The 17,151-nt window shown below is 39.3% G+C and overlaps 2 protein-coding genes across 7 annotated transcripts in view; one reads left to right on the top strand and one right to left on the bottom strand.

Annotated features, from left to right (window-relative positions):
- The window catches only part of tmtc3 (transmembrane and tetratricopeptide repeat containing 3), a 34,069-nt gene extending 20,318 nt beyond the window's left edge, over positions 1–13,751 (bottom strand). Inside the window, exons 1-6 of the mRNA XM_005813381.2 lie at positions 13,626–13,751; positions 12,343–12,556; positions 12,001–12,219; positions 5,649–5,748; positions 3,328–3,443; positions 1,433–1,605 (exon numbers count right to left, since the gene is read on the bottom strand). Of these exons, the coding sequence (XP_005813438.1) occupies positions 1,433–1,605; positions 3,328–3,443; positions 5,649–5,748; positions 12,001–12,219; positions 12,343–12,531 (797 nt within the window). The 5' untranslated portion in view covers positions 12,532–12,556; positions 13,626–13,751. The remainder of the gene's footprint in view (positions 1–1,432; positions 1,606–3,327; positions 3,444–5,648; positions 5,749–12,000; positions 12,220–12,342; positions 12,557–13,625) is intronic.
- A 50-nt stretch (positions 13,752–13,801) lies between these two features.
- The window catches only part of cep290 (centrosomal protein 290), a 69,592-nt gene continuing 66,242 nt past the window's right edge, over positions 13,802–17,151 (top strand). For 2 of the 6 annotated variants that reach the window (XM_023348799.1, XM_023348795.1), the window contains exon 1: positions 13,807–14,447. In XM_023348799.1, the coding sequence (XP_023204567.1) occupies positions 14,340–14,447 (108 nt within the window). In that variant the 5' untranslated portion in view covers positions 13,807–14,339. The other 4 variants (XM_023348814.1, XM_023348811.1, XM_023348818.1 and 1 more) reach the window with 4 other exon arrangements.

Raw genomic sequence — 17,151 nt, 5'->3', positions numbered from 1 at the left:
ACATGCAAACTGTCTATAATGCACACACTTTCAGACAAGATTTTTATTTAGGAGTCTAACAGAGCAGGTTGAGGAGCTTGTATTGCACTAAAGGGTTTCACCATCCTAATCACCAGGATTCACTGGTGTACAGCATTTAAATGTTTCCCTGCTTGAGTGCACCTGCTTTAAATTGGTGGATTATTAACGGGCTTCTGTAGAACTTGACGATAAGCTGTTGAATCAGGTGTCTTGGCATACTTACACGGCTGAAACATGCTGGGCGGTCTGCCCTGCAGGCCATGAGGAGCATGATTGTAAAACACTTTTACAAGGGAGTGTATGCAGATGTACTTTCTGGATCAATGCGCTGTTGATATTTTTCAAACATAAAGTTGAAACGCAGCCCTCAGTATGTTGGATGGCTGTGAATATACTCAAGAGAATCCTGGATCCTACAGTTGACTTTGTGCAGCTTTATCATTCGTGGGCTAGTTAACGGTATAAAAGATTTACAGAGGTTTTAACAAGTTATGGCTTAAGATTATATGAAATTTGCCATCATATTGCTTATACAGTTCAAAGCCATTTTTTATTAATATGCAAAAAAAGTGCTCAAAGGAGACCTTCAGACAATACGCAGAGATCTAGAAGGTTGAAGGCCACTCTTTTATCTGTCACCTGCTGCCAGGTGACATAACTTGAAGCAGGAAATATTTTAATACAGACTGCTAAAAGTCACACTTGGTTTTAATAGATTATGTCAGACACATTTTTTAGGATGTTATAAAAAAAGTTCTTAAAGTGGAAAAAACTCAGTGGATCATAAAATATGCATGTGATATTTAATGTTATTGCAAATTTGTTTGCCCAGGTCCCTCTTGAAAATGAGATCTAGATCTCAACGGGGTTTACCTGGTTAAATAAAGGAAATTTAAAAAACAAATTTAAAAAAAAATAAAAAAAATTGATAGGCAGACTCCTACTGCAACCCTGATTACAACCATGCAGGTACAAAAAAGCAGATGGATAGAAAAAAGAAATAAAAAATAATTATAAAACACAATAAAAACACAGACCCATTAGCGACATGCATTAAGTGAAATACTCAGAAACCACATTAGGATGGTCGATTTATTGAAATAAACAAAAAACTTCTGTAAACCATAATGCAGTCGCAATTAAATCATGAACCACATCAGTGAACTGTGTTTGCATAATGCTGAACTCCATTAGCAAGCAAATAATGGTTAAAATTTTATTACACTGACATTTACCGTTTGAATATCTTTGGTAAAGATGCATCACCCACGTAGCACATTATAATTTATTCACTCTCCTCAAAGTTTGACTAATGTGAAACAAAGGAAGGGATTTTTTATTCTAAGTCACACAATGTTGATTCATGTAATCATTTCCTGACTCTGTGCATGTAGTTATGAGGTCGGCCTACCTGGTGAATACAGGCAACTGGGACTGGATGACCTGGACCCTGACGATGACGAGCAGCAGGGTGCTGATGACGAGGACGATGAGCTTCAGCAGAGTCTGCAGGACCGCGTACGGGAAACCGTCTTTACCCTGCAGGACTTGTCGCACAGTGTCCAGCATCATGGGCAGAGTAAACTATGAATGGCAAAGAGAAGAAATAATAGGAGTCAAGTCAACTTCAAAGTCATTTTAAAGAGCAATTAAACACCAAATCAACTCTTTTTGTAGATAAACTGTAAATTGAACCTTACGGGTGTGTTATCTTTTGTTACAATGCCAATTGGGACATTTTCATGTAAACTTCCTAAGATAATGCTACAAGGCTTGGAAAGCGGCTCAGGACAGCAGTCACTGCTCGCTCAGACCAGTTACTGCACAACGACTGGTGCTTTCATACGCCATAGCCAAAGTCTCCAATAACACATGAAAAGGTCGCTAGATTTGCTACTTGTCGCTCATTTTGACAAATAGTCAATAGAGGGCTCTAAAAAAAGAAAAAATCATTAAATATAGTGACAAAGTTGCTAATTGGCTAAGTTGATCGTCCTGACCAACTGGCACTGCCCACTTTGTAATTTTTCTAAATTTGTTTGGGTTATGTTTTTACACTGGGTTTCATTCCACTTTAAGGGCAGTGTTCTGTGTTTTACAGGCACATACTGCCATTTCATCACACAATCTTATACCTACGTTACCTTCAGTAGTTATAAAAACACTTTATATGTACAGTACAGACCAAAAGTTTGGACACACCTTTTAATTCAATGAGTTTCCTTTATTTTCATGACTATTGACATTGTAGATTCACACTGAAGGCATCAAAACTATGAATAACATGTGGAAATATGCACTAAACAAAAAAGTGTAAAACAACTGAAAATACCCCTTATATTCTAGTTTCTTCAAAGTAGCAACCTTTTGCTGTGATTACTGCTTTGCACACACTCTGCATTTTCTTGATGAGCTTCAAGAGGTCGTCACCTGAAATGGTTTTCACTTCATAGGTGTGCCCTGTCAGGTTAATAAGTGGGATTTCTTGCCTTATAAATAGTCATGAAAATAAAGAAAACCCATTGAATTAGAAGGTGTGTCCAAACTTTTGGTCTGTACTGTACATCAAGTATGACTTAAAAGAAATTTGTCTTTGTAATTTAACGCCTTGAATTGGGCCTCTGTCTCTTTAAAAACTCCTGCTCTTTCTGAAACTCTATTAACTCTTTGACAACGTTTCTAACAGCCGTTACTCTAAGAAGCAGCTCAGCTCAGTTCCACCAGGTGTTTGCTATTTGCTGCTGGCTAGTCTAAAGAAGCTGAGTGGGAGAGTTGTGGCTCTGTGAGGCAGAAGTTCGGAAATTTGGAAACTGCAGCTCAGAGGAGGAGTTTCGTATTAAAGGTGGTGATAGGGCCACCAAGGCATTTTGCACAGCTAAATGGTTGCCATGGGAGCATAAGAGGATTTCCAAAAAAGGAAAGAAAGAACCAAGGCAACCCTCCAGGTATGTTTTTAATGAGGGAATAACATTATGACAAAATGTAGAGCTCAAAAAAGTGGATTTTACATAAGAGTTCCCCTTTACATACCGCACAACAGCATTTGTTATTTATTATTTATTACAATATCCTAATATATGAATGTTCTAAAGGTCCAGAGAGAGGTAAAACGTGGTTTAACCTTTTACTAGAAGTGGAACACTGAGAACAGTTATACTGGTCTGAGACAGAAAATTTGTTTTTTTCTTTTCCACAAATTCCTCATGTTTATCTAAGAAAGCCTCTTTGTGCTCCAAGAGTTGATCACAAACATTCTGTATGCGATCAACTGTAACGAACAAGACCAAGGTGTCTGTAGAGCCCTACCCCTTGTGCAACAAACACTTCATAGACACAGCAGATGCCGACCACGGTGATCCCCTGCTCCTTGCACAGCGTTGCTGCAGCCACCAGAACTACAGTCAGAGCAATGGGGGGCCACACTGGGGAAAAAAAAAAAAAGAGGAAGAAAGAACAAACATTTGAGACAACGAGATCACTTGACTGTATATAAAATTTGGTGTCTGAGTTTCTTTTGTTTAAATAAATCAAGAAGTGAGTAGCTTTCGTATCAGGTTTCTGTAAAGTGCCCTTTAAGATAATTGCTCTGCGTTTGTACCCGATAGCCAGTTCCAGTCCGAAGTTTACACACAGTGGTGAGGAAAAACCTGTATTGCTTCAAGTCATCAAACATATTTAGAGCAATTAGACAAAACGCAGTGTTTAAATTGAAGTGAACAAACCTCCACAGGTTTTCCTGAGTGAAACAGTGATTTCCCCATAAACCAAATAACTGATTGTTCCAGGAAATATTTTGCCATAATTTGAGTCTTTTATTGCTGGAATCTTTGCCGTGTTTGACCATAAAACTTTTTTTTTTTTTCAGAAAGAATCCGACTTGCTCATATGGAAAACCTGCTAATTGGAGGAAAACTTGAAGGTGATCATTTTGGCAGAGGAAGTCTTCCAATGCCATCTCAGGCCTATTCCACACATCGCCGAACATCTGGCAAAACTATTACATCTTTAAGTGTATTACACAAAAACTCTGCTCTATACCCAAAAAACAGTTATTTATAAAAACTTCAACAAAAACGGAGATTTGAAAAAACAAAATATTCTTACAAACATTGTATTTATAAGGCTATCCAACGGCACAGTTAAAATAAAAAAAAAAAAAAAATATTGATAAATATTGACATTGTGGGAAAAATGAGCGAATTTAAAAAACAAAGTATGTCCTACATGGCCAGCCTAGATAATTCTGGTTCTTGAGTACATTTCATCCATAACCCCTGATGTAGCCTCCAGACCTGAACAATGGAAAAAAAAATATTCAAGTGTCTTTAACCTACTAGTCCCTCGGGATCTCTTCTTTAACACGACATGTTGTCAAATACGTGTTTACTTGAAATGTAGGCGAACATAAGCAATAAAAAGGGGGCATTCTTTAGAAAAAGACTAACATTTCATTGGAAAGTTTATGACCCAAGGAAAATCAGAGCTATGTTCAAACTCGAAACGCTCTGTAAAATGTGTTCCCTCCATGCTGAAAAAGCCAGCAACTTCCCCTAAAGGCACCTGTTAATGTGAGCGATTTGGGGTTTGCTGTCATGTAGACAGATTCTATAGAATACAGAGACCCTGCGGTAGGAACCACAAACATTGTGATGACTGGTCAAATTATCCACCCATTCTACCCATGAAGTGTCAGCTGGATTCTTGGTAGTAGCAAACATGTGGTCTCAATAATATACATAATGTCTTTGTATGTTGTTTCACTTCAACGTTTCCAATCATCAAACAAATTTTAACACAAGACAAGAATAAACTGAGCAAATACAAAAAGTATTTTCGAATCCTCATGTAAAACAGTGCCTTTCACATATTTACAACCAGCAATTAATTATTATTGGGTGAATTCTTTGGAAAACTGAATTAAACACCAAAAACTACGTTTCTTCGTGATTGCTGAGTGACCTGTAGAATCACAAAAACACAAAACAGAACCTGTCTTACATCATGAAGTAGGCTAAAAGATCTCAAAATGGTACCAGTCTATAACAATACAAGAACAAGAACAGATGATGAACAAATTCACTGGCATCAATTAGTTTGGTTGCCAAAACCATTAATGCAAAGAATAGTGAGAACCGTTCAACACAAATGGAAAAAATACAGATCTTTCTCATGTCAACAAATAAATCAGCAGATAAGACGAGAACCCAGAACAACATCCAAAACACATCAGGAAGTCCACCTCTGACTGGCTCCAAAAGAGGAGAAAAGGATTTCTATTGGCCAAGTGAAATTTTACATTTTCACAAAAGGCCAGGTTGATATGGATAGCTTCTTATTAAAATGACCACTAAGGTAATTAAAAAAAAAGAAAAGAAAACTTCAACGAAAATGGGGATTTGAGAAGATTCTGTGTTTACATGGGTAGATAAACACAGAGTGTTTTTTGTCTTTAGTCTAGTTATCTTTGTTAGATAGAAAAATGTGTTCGATCATCAAAAAGGATAATCTAATAAGGATAAAGGAAATTGGTTTTTGAAAGAAAAAACAAAGAAAGTTCACAGAAAATTCTTAAAAAAAAAAAATTAAAGTTAGGAAACGTTAAAGAATTTTCTGTCCATGTGACTTACCAATGGAGTGGTCTGTACTAGTTGATTTTGTGTATGCCAGGAAAGCAGCCAAGAGGAAAATTGAAGAAAGGAGCTCCGCTCTACCAACAACACCAGTCACCTGAATAGAAAGTAAAAGGCGTTTTATGAACAAGAATATTAATATCCATAGTTCAGCAACAGTATAGGAGCCACAGGCATGGGGTGTTTGAGACCACTGAGATGTAGGATGTTAAGACAACATTTTTAGAAAAATATGAATATCTGGGAATTGAGGTAAAAACCCACAAGTTCTGCTTCTAACCCTATATAAACCCCCAAAAGATATGGCCAATTTTTTTCATTGAATTCAGTGATCTTCTACCTGCGATATGCGTTGATTATGACTATTTAATTATTGTTGGAAAATTCAACATCCATATTATCAGCCGCAAACACAAAGGGCCAAAAAAGCTTTCAAAGCTTCTGTTTGACTCAACACACAACCGAGGAGACAATCTGGAGCTCAGCGTCAGAACCAAACATGGAGATTCAGCATTCAGTTTTCATGCTCCTCTAATCTGAACAAACTTCCTGAAAACTGCAAACCTGCTGAAACACTGAGTTCCTTTAAATCCTAGAGTTGAAAGCAAAATCAACACTTTGAAGTCCCGACTTGAATTTGATAGTACAATGACACTGTAGTTAGAAAAATTTTAAAATTCAAATAAAGGGGGTTGAGTAAATTTCTCTCTAGAAAAAACAAGTTTGATATTTGGGCAATATTCTAGAAAAACAAGAAAGTTTCTAGGTTTGAAAAGTTGAAAATTAACTAGAAAAACACTAACATTTCAAGATTAATCTAAAAAAAAGTTTTATACAAAGAACTAGGAAATTTCTGAATTTGAAAAGTCAAAAAATTTGCTTAGAAAAAAAACCTCAAATACTTTTAAATTAATCCAAGAAATTTTCCAGAAAAAAAAGCATGGAAATTTCTGAGTTAACATTTTTTGACTCAGGATAAACTTGCTGTGAACAGTGTTTTCTTTGTATTCAGTGTTTCTTGATTGATTTTTGGGAAAGCAGCACAACACCAAAAAATGGAATTGTATTATTGTTGACACCTCAAGACATTTCAGTACTAAAAAGTAAACTGTCAAGACATGACCTAGTTACTTTCATTTTTACTTCATCCATCCATCCATCCATCCATCCATCCATCTTCTTCCGCTTATCCGAGGTCGGGTCGCGGGGGTAGCAGCTTCAGAAGGGAGGCCCAGACTTCCCTCTCCCCGGCCACTTCTTCCAGCTCTTCCGGGGGAATCCCGAGACGTTCCCAGGCCAGCCGAGAGACATAGTCTCTCCAGCGTGTCCTGGGTCTTCCCCGGGGCCTCCACCCGGTGGGATGTGCCCGGAACACCTCACCAGGGAGGCGTCCAGGAGGCATCCTGACCAGATGCCCAAGCCACCTCAACTGGCTCCTCTCGATGTGAAGGAGCAGCAGCTCTACTCTTAGTCCCTCCCGGATGACTGAGCTTCTCACCCTATCTCTAAGGGAGAGCCCAGCCACCCTACGGAGAAAACCCATTTCGGCCGCTTGTATCCGCGATCTCGTTCTTTCGGTCATGACCCAAAGCTCATGACCATAGATGAGGGTGGGAACGTAGATCGACCGGTAAATCGAGAGCTTCGCTTTTTGGCTTAGCTCTCTCTTCACCACGACGGACCGGTACAGCGCCCGCTTGACGGCAGACGCTGCGCCAATCCGCCTGTCGATCTCCCGCTCCCTTCTTCCCCCATTCGTGAACAAGATCCCGAGATACTTGAACTCCTCCACTTGGGGCAGGACACCCCCCTGACCCGGAGAAGGCACTCTACCCTTTTCCGGCTCAAGACCATGGCCTCGGATTTGGAGGCACTGATCCCCATCCCGGCCGCTTCACACTCGGCTGCGAACCGCTCCAGCGAGAGCTGCAGATCACGATCTGATGAAGCCAAAAGGACCACATCGTCTGCGAAAAGCAGAGATGAGATCCTAAGGCCACCAAATCGGATCCCCTCAACACCTTGGCTGCGCCTAGAAATTCTGTCCATGAAAGTGATGAACAGAATCGGTGACAAAGGGCAGCCCTGGCGGAGTCCAACTCTCACCGGAGAGTCGGGCTCATTTTTACTTTCATAAAAAAAAAAAAAAAAAAAAAAAGCAAAGCTGTTCCACAACAAGAAACCACTCAATGGGGCGTGCTGTGGTGGCGCAGGGGGTTAGCGCGCCCCACGTTTGGAGGCCTTAGTCCTTGACGCCGACGTCGCGGGTTCGGGTCCCGACGACCTTTGCCACATGTCTTCCCCCCTCTCCTCACCCTCCTTCCTGTCTGCCTACTGTGGAAAAAATACGAGCCACTAGCACCGCAAAAACTCTTCGGAGAAAAAAAAAAAAAAGAAACCACTCAAAACACTGCTGCCATATCTGCTTTGGCACACGTTTGCATAAAGAATAAACCGCTAATCGGATTAATCTCAACTAATCGATTAATGAAATAATTGACAACTAATGATTAATCATTAATTAGAGTATACAGACTCCAAAAAAGGCCATTTGGTGAAAAAACCAATTCAGAGCAGTAAATAAGCAAAAAACTGCACAAAAATATATACATATTTTGCATACAAGTTAAAAACACTTTTGTCTGTGAATATGTTTTAAGCCAAAACTCCTCAACTGACGATAGTTTTAGCTTCACGTGGGTCAAATTCACTAATGAAATGCCATGTTATTAACTCTTAGGCAATAAAATGTTTATTTTCCTATTTAAAAAGATTTTAATGATTTGTTTATATTAATATAGTACATTTCTAATATATAATTTATAAAAAAAGGCTTTAGTGGTTAAATGAAAAATTTGCAGAATGTGTCATTTTTCTTCATCCGATTAATCATCAGAAAAATCAATTTCTAAAGTAATTGTTAGTTGCACCCTTATATCCCCACAAATTTTTATATTGGTGCCTCTCTTGTTTTAACATGACAAAATCTAAAACAGTTAATAAGGTGTGAGTAGAATTTGAACAATCGATTGCAAACTTTCTCAGGACGGTGGGTTTTATTCTCTCTGCAGTTCTGAAGTGTGTCGAGATGGAGGTGGTGGAAACAGTGAGCAAATGCTACCCTTATGCTGTGCGCATAAAGAGAAGACTGCTTCGAACTAACGTCTTATGGTTGAAACCAGATGTTGCATAACACAGAAACATAAGTTTTATTTAGAGGCATCTATGGAGGCAGCAGCCACTGACTGAAAAACACTAAAGACATTAAAAAAAAAGCTGGCTCTGAGCCAGAGGATATATTTGATAAGACTCTGAGAGCAGAATTAAGATATTTTTTCTGCACACCTTCTGCAAACCACACTAATTACCAAGCAAAGAAGCCTCACACAGAATTGCTGCATTTCCTGCTAAAAGTCTTTTCTCTGGGAAGCTGAATTCTGTTTAACTTAAGAGCAAAAAATGATTCACTACGACTCCCAGGTTTCATAACAAGCCATTTAGCAATATATCCTGAAACTCATTGACAGAAGTGAGGTGACACATTCCACAGCGGGATACCTAATACACGGAATAACACTGCGTCTTCGGGAGCGTTGAAAACTGGAGTTATCTACAACAGCGGGAAGCCGGAGTACCGCTGATCTGAGCCGTCCAATCCAGCTGTGGAAACAAAAGCTCTCAGGTAAATCACCTCAGCAGATATAGTTCGTCTTTTAAAAGAGCCTCTCTGACAGCAACGTCTGTCACTTGGGTAAATGATGACTGCCCTCGTGTGGAAGAAACAACATTCTCCGTTCCATCCCGAAGCCTTATTTCATTCCAAACCAGCCCAGCCCTAAAACCTCTCATAAGGTTCCACACGTGATTCCAAAAAGAGCTTTGCAAATTAAGAGCCTATTATTTTGCGGTCCGCAGCCCTTAAGAACACACACGCACAGGCATTAAGGGGAGGGCTGCGGCCTCTGACTAAAAGGATTAGAGACAACATTCAAACGGAGCACATGCTCTGTTCACAGGACTGACCTATTTGTCAATTAGCAAAGGAAGGAAAGAAGAACAAAAAAAAAAGCAGAGGCATTCAACTTCTAGGAAGCTCTCATATATCTAATCAGTTCATCAAAGCTAACCCAGCTGAACAGAAGACAAGTTGAACATGGTTAGCTCAATTACACAGAATTACCCAGACCCAATTTACCCCTCCTCTGAGTGAGCATCTGCAAACTGCTTTTCAATTGCATTCTTCGCCCTCAAGCCACTTTTGGAGATTTTAAGGAGAATACTAAAACAATTTGGATTTGAAGATTCTTGGGAGATTCAGAAAAAAAAAAAAAACTCCATTCAAAAAGTCATCAGCAGAGAACAGTGAGGAGGCAGGACAAGGCCTCTTTGTGCGCACTTATCATGAAGGGACCTTCAGTACTTGGAACGTTGCAGCCAAACAAATGATCTGTTCAGAAAGAGATTCCAGACGGCGATAACGCAAAGGGCATCCGTTGGAGCAACTTTGAGGCCTCATTTGTGAGGCAAATTGTTTCCATTCAAGATGTCTGAGAGGCGCTGCGCGGATTGGAACGGGCCGGGAAGAAGACTCGGGGCCGAGCGGCGGGATGTGCGTCAGGGGGGCAGATGACATCCAGTTCAACAACAGCTGTGGTATCTGGTGCCGTATTAGAAAGTATGCGTAAATAAAAACAAGAAACAAAAAGCAAAACGGTGCCCACCACAGTGAAGTGGTTCAATAACTGAACAGTAGAGAGCACATTTTTCAGTGTCTAGAGAATCAATGCCGATATTTATGGTCACAATTCGATTCCGAATTGAATTGTATTTTAGAAAATAATTTTTCTAATCAAACGGTCCAGAGATTTTTGTTCAAATTATGGGACTGACAAAAGGAAAAGACAGCGTAAACAAATTACATTTATTTTAAACTAGGGCTGAAACAATTCATTCAACAATTGAAATATCATTCTCAAATTTAGTAATTGACTAATAGTTAACTGGAGCATAGAAGATCAAAAATAGGCTATTTGCTCAAAGAACAAGATATTCAGAGCATAATTACTCTGGATATTATGAACATTCGCTGGTGTCTATCTCCAGCGAACGTTTCAGGCAAGAGGCGGGGTTCACCCTGGACAGGTCGCCAGTACATCGCAGGGCAACACAGAGACAGGCAGGATAAACAACCATCCACACACACAATCAGACCTTGGGAGAATTTTTAGAGAAACCAATTAACCTTTTAAAGTTTTTCTTAAATAAGTTGTTTCAAAAGTAAACAGGATATTTGTTTTCACTACACTGTGTTCTAAATTATTATGCAAATTGGATTTAAGTGTCATAAAGATTAAATTTTTTGTTTTGCTATTAAATGTATAGATGGCATTGTGTGTCAGGGCTCTTTGAATCACTATCATTAATTTCAGAGAGCTGGTTGATTAGTTTGTCTGCTGAGCTCAATTAAAGGAAATCTACTTAAGAAGGATGTTCCACTTTATTAAGCAGGCCACAGGTTTCAAGCAATATGGGAAAGAGAAAAGATCTCTGCTGATGAAAATCATCAGGTAGTGTAGGTCTCAGGTCTAACCCTAGTGTAGTGCCGTATGACAAGGTATGAAAACATTAGATATTTAACAAAAACTGGAGCGTTATCATACTGTGAAGAGATTTGTGGCTGATTCAGAACAAAGATGGGTTTGTACAGATAAAAGCAGAATGAGGAAGGTTTCTGTTAGACAAATTCATCGGATTAAGAGAGCAGCTGTTAAAATGCCCTTACAAAGCAGCAAACAGTTATTTGAAGCTGCTGGAGCCTCTGGAACCTGAAGGTGGAGGATCCTCCAGAGGCTTGTGGTGCATCAACCTACTATTAGCCTCCCCTAACCAGAGCTCACAAGCAGAAACAGTCACAGTGGGCCCAGCCATACATGAAGATTAATTTTCAAACAAACTTGTTCACTGATGACTGCTGTGCAACCCTGGATGGTCCAGATGGACACAGTAGAGGATTGGTGGTGGACGGCCAGTTACATACTGAAACTGTAATATGCCATTGTTATTATATTAGCTGAAAATGGTCTCAAAATGACTATATTAAAATTTATGGCAATAATTTCTTGGACAATTTATTGTCCAGAAATTTTTTTATTTTGACAGTCCTACTTCCAGTAAGTTATATTTGGTCACAAGATTAGTCCATATGTCCAACTGACTATTTTCAGGCATTTCAAAAACGATACCCAGACCTCTGAGTAAGTTGACTTCAGAATCCCCCAAGCTGTTTTCTTCAATATCCAACAGTGCATGCATTTTTTTAAATTCCCCACTAAACACAATCCAAACTTACGGCCTCCGTGTGGATGGGGTGCACGGCAAAGAGCAGCGCAGCAAGCAAGCTAAAAGTCTTGTCCAGGAACAGTCGGCAAACCCGCAGGAAAAGCATGCAGACGACTCCATGCAGAACGATGTTGAGCAGGTGATAGGAAGCCGCACTGAGTTCACTGAAGAGGTAGTTGAGTCGGAACGTGAGCACCGTCAGTGGTCTGTAAGACTTGTGGCTCCTCTCCTGTAGACATTTTACAATTCAAAACTGAAACTTAAGCAAAATATGATGCTGCGAAGGGATGCAGCGTTCGATAAATTAACCAATATTCAGTATGCTGGAGGTAGACCTTTAACAGATACTTGCCTCGGCCATTGGCGTTCCCCAAAAGTCATTGAGGAACAGGTTGCGCAGAGGCGTGGAGGGCCGGAGGTCCTTGTTGTCGAGGATAGCCGAGACGTCGTCAAACACAAAGCCGCATGCCAGACTGTTCCAGTAACATCCCATCACCAGCCCAGTCAGAAGCAACATCTCCTTCCATGACACAACAGCCATAGCTGACCCAAGCCGTCATGGGTCACTGTGCAAGAGAGCAAACAAACCAACCAACCAACAAACAAAGAAGGTTTGAAATTATTAAATGTAAGAACAGCAGGGAGTTTTTATTTGGTGCAACACTGGCTGACTACAAATTCCAAGACAACAAAATCTACTCATAAGTTTTAAAAGTAAGACCTTCAAAGAAAATGTTTTATTTTTTGGGTTATTAATGAAGTATCCTACCAAACTAAACCTTTTACAAACATAAACACAAATGTATTGGAGGTAATTAATAACACATATTTAATGCCCAAGTAATACCAAATCATACGAAAACTCTATGTTTATTGATTCTAGGATTGCGGCAGCACGTTGCTATGCTCATATTTTTATTTTATTTTTTTTTAACCATTGTTTTCTCTGACAATTATTTGGATGTTGTGGAGCTAGGAGGATTTTTGCATTTACTTTTTTTTTTTTTTTTTACTTTAGAACAGTTACTATGACGCGTAACTGTGGCAAAAAACCCCCCCAAAAAAACATTGTTTTTACAACCATGAAGATGATTAGCAACTTAAAAGCTTACATGATACCTTATCTATGATTCCAAATCCCAAAGTTGCCTACATATCACATCGGAGACAATATTTACTGAGAAATCTTGTCTCTGTTTCCTGGATATTGAGATATTAGCATGTCAGAAGTACAATTCTTTACCTTACTAATGTTGCTATGTGCTATGATCTTATTAGAGGATTACACTGTTGAAAACAAGGACAGATTTACTACATCTCAGTGTCGAGAACTTGTAGGGAAATTAAGTCTTTCGTGTAAACAGTAATCAAACCACACCTGTGCTGTCAAGCCCAACAAAATAGCAGACACTTTAGGTCACTCATTAGCAGCACACGTTGCTTAATTAAACGAGAAATGACGCTGTCATTATTTTTTGAAAGACTTCACACCACAAAGTGTCGAGTATCGTGAAAATGTCAGGTTCGCTAATGTCCCGTTGCGTTAGCTACTTTAGCGGGCAATGCTAATTAGGTTTCTACTACTCTTAAAAAGACTGGAAATGGTGGAAGTGTAATAGTTTAGTTCTGCCTTACCGAGGAAATGCAAGAGCAGAGACACGAGCTTCAGTCAAACTTATCATAAAAATTCAGGACGGCACAGAAGACTCGGGAGTTTTACAGTATTTCATTTATACCAACTAGCTTAAACGCACCGCAGCTATCCCTTCCGGTGCAGAGGTGAGCGCGCAAGTTAAACATTAGCCGAGCTAAAGGGAAAAAAGAGTCAGTGGCTGGTTGGACGTTTTAAAGCATCCGCGCGACCAGAACCGCATTAAAATGCCTTGATTTGCTTTAATGTTAGACGCTCGCGCTGTCCACCAGGTTGCGCTTACTTTTCTTTTCTTTCCACCAAAAGCTCACGGTTCGTGTTTGTTTTATTTTCAAGTAGCTGTTGTGTGAGCCGTAACCTAGCAGCAGCCAGAGCTTGACAACATGGACCTTTCAGGATACATGTTTGCTGCTACTCTACCCCACCTGTGTACCTCAGGTTTGCTTCCGTCAAGTCTGACGTGCCCCACTGAATTCAACTAAGTGCTTTGAATACGTCTTTAAATCAAGGCTGTGGAATATAAATGCTGTACGGTTCATTCTTAACAATGAGTAGAGTTGTTTTTGTTTCCCTATATAAAGCCACTGAAAACCGTAATAATGTATTATTGACGATATAATCAAGTGAAGGCGCTCTGTCGCAGTAAGCTAACTAACTACATTAATTAACCGAATCTGTAAAAACATCCCTTGTTCAAAATGCCGCCGTCGGGTCTCATATGGGATAAAGTGTTGAAAATTGATCCAAAGACTCTTGATGAATGTGAAAAAGACGAACTGGATGAAGTCTTCCACATTTTTGTTGCGGTAATTATTTATGGTTTATATTTTACATAATATTGACGTGCTCAGTGTTCTCTACCTTCTTGATTTTAAAACGCATGCTTGAGGAATCAAAGCACTGAAAAATATGTCCTCGCAATTTTCTTCTTTTTTTCCACGTTTGTCACACTTGAATGTTTCAGATCACCAAGCAGCAGAAATTAAAAATAAGCTCTTAAATTATAGTTCTGATTAATAAGGGTGAAAGCAATCCGATCTAACCTGGCTCCTTCTAAGAAATGTATTCCCTCCTAGTCCTAATTGCTTATGCTGTTCAATTCAGAAGCACCTTATGTTTTCTGAAATGAAATGAAATTTTGTCTCAACTTAGATCATCTAAGTATCTTCAGTGTTGTGGATGTGATTCTGTGAGTAGGAAGGATCTCTGGTAACAGTCAGTCTCGCAACAAATCCTGAGATGCCTCTGTCTAAAGTCTTGATGTATGACAGTCGCATGACTGTCATGACATTTTAACATCTCAATTTCCAGACAGCAGTAACAATATGTCCAGGATGACACCATTAGTTGTTGGCAAGCACTGCTATTCCACCTTATTTGCTTTTGTCGCTCCTCATCATTGGTGGTCATAGCTCAGGTAGAAGAGATTTTAAGATGCTAATCAGCTGCTACCGGTTGTAGAATAATAATAAAAAAAGCAGACTTTGTCGCCACAGTTGCGCATCATAACTGTCGGAAAGTTTTTAAAAAATGAGGGCAATGACGCAACCTAAACAATTATGAGCAACCGTTTACAAACCAAAACGTTTCCCAAAAAACAATATGTCACCCTTGGCAACAACTGCCATCAATTGTTTGTGAAACTCAGCAATGAGTCATTTGTATCGCTATGGAGGTATTTTGGCTCTCTCTTCTTCGTCGAATTGTTTTATTTTATTTACATTGAAGAGTTTTTAAGCATTAACTATCTTGTTTAAGGTCATTCCAAAGCACCTCAATTTGATTTTAGTCCAGACTGTGTAGGCTACTCCAGAAGTTTCAGTTCCTTTGTGCATTTAGGCATGGACTTGTTGCCAAGCTTTGGATCACTGTCCTGCTTCCTAACCTAAATGTGGTTGGGCTGAAGATCACAGACTGATGCATATTTTTCAAGACTGTCTGATAGAGAACAGAATTCATGCCTCCGTCAGTAATGGCAAGCCCTCCAGGTCCTGAAGTAGCACATAAGTTCCTGACCATCACACTGCCACCACCATGCCTGAATGAACTCAATATAATGCTCTTTTTCTGATGTGTTGTTCTAATTTTAGAGCAGATATAATGGAATGCATTACTCCCACAAAGTTCTGCCTTTGTTTCTTCATTACGCAGAATGATGATTTCCCAGACATCTTTGGGTTCATCTAAGTGGGTTTTTTTCTGGTAAATATGAGAGGCCTTTGTCTTCGCTTTGGTCAAGATTGTTTTTTCAGCTTGGAAAAACTGATAGATTTCAATGACTTATTTCTCATTTGTTCCTGTTTTTCCATAGATTGAGGCACGATGTGTTGTTTTTTTGAGATGTCTTAGCCTCCTTCGTGTTGTCAGATAGGTTCTATAGATGTGATATACTGATTTGACACATTTAGCAGTAACCACCTGGTGAAGTTAAACTCTTCTATTCCAGGTAAGTTGACAATTAATTCCTTACTTTAAGGAATGGTGTTTTTTCACATAAGGCCAGAATGGTTTGATCTTAAAATTTCTTTAGTGGTTTGAAACATTTAAGTTTAACAAAAAACAGGAAAGTGTGAGGGACAAAACATTTTCATCTATACAACTTGAATTGAATTGAATTGAATTGAATTGAATCCATGCACAGACCAGGCATAACATTATGACATCTGATGAGTGAAGTAACGGCAGTTATGACTTCATCATGAACCCTGTTTATGGGATAAACTGGGCAGCAAGTGAACTTTTTTTTCCCCACACTTTGTGTTACAAAGTGGATAAATGGGCAAGTGTAACAATTTGAGCGTTTGATGAAAGCCAAAAGACGACTTAGCCAGAGTTAAGGACTGTTTTGGTCCGTGGTGGTTGAATCAAATCATCATCACGTTATTAATGTATCCAGTAGAGTAAATGTATCGAACTGTTTTCACACAATATTCAAACTCTCTGGATGTTGGATAAATTCTTCACTTCCTCTGACGCCAACACATGATGTAGATTCTAGCAAAGTTGACAGGGGATTAGGGTAAATCCTAACCTATGTAATCAATGCAGTAGAGTGTTCGACAGTAAAATCTGTAAGACATGCCTTCCTAAAGCCATACAGGCCCTGTTGATGTCTATCAAAATGGGTTAAAAGAAGGAATGGTAGTGGACTGATAGAGTCATGGCTCCCCGGGTCATGATTTACTTAGAGAGCAAGGACTGGCCTGTGTGGTCCAGTCTGGTAGACAGTGATTCAAAAGACAACACTCTGATATATAACAATTGAATAGAAAACATTCTGATATACAATGATTCGATAGACAATACTCTGATATACAATGGTTCGATATAAAACGGTCTAACAGACAACATGCCAATAGACGACAATCTATCTATATCCCCTCGCTGTTACCTGACCACCTCCTGAAAATCCAAAAATGGCCCAGGAGGTTTGGCCGTAGGGAAATATTTAAAAAAAACATTTATGTCTTAGCGTTATTCCCTCATCAAAAGCTTACATAGAATGTTGCT

The sequence above is a fragment of the Xiphophorus maculatus genome, chromosome 2, assembly GCF_002775205.1.
Source record: "Xiphophorus maculatus strain JP 163 A chromosome 2, X_maculatus-5.0-male, whole genome shotgun sequence".
Taxonomy (NCBI): domain Eukaryota; kingdom Metazoa; phylum Chordata; class Actinopteri; order Cyprinodontiformes; family Poeciliidae; genus Xiphophorus; species Xiphophorus maculatus.
Note: the sequence above shows the minus strand (reverse complement) of the source record. Positions and strands in the feature narration are given on the sequence as shown.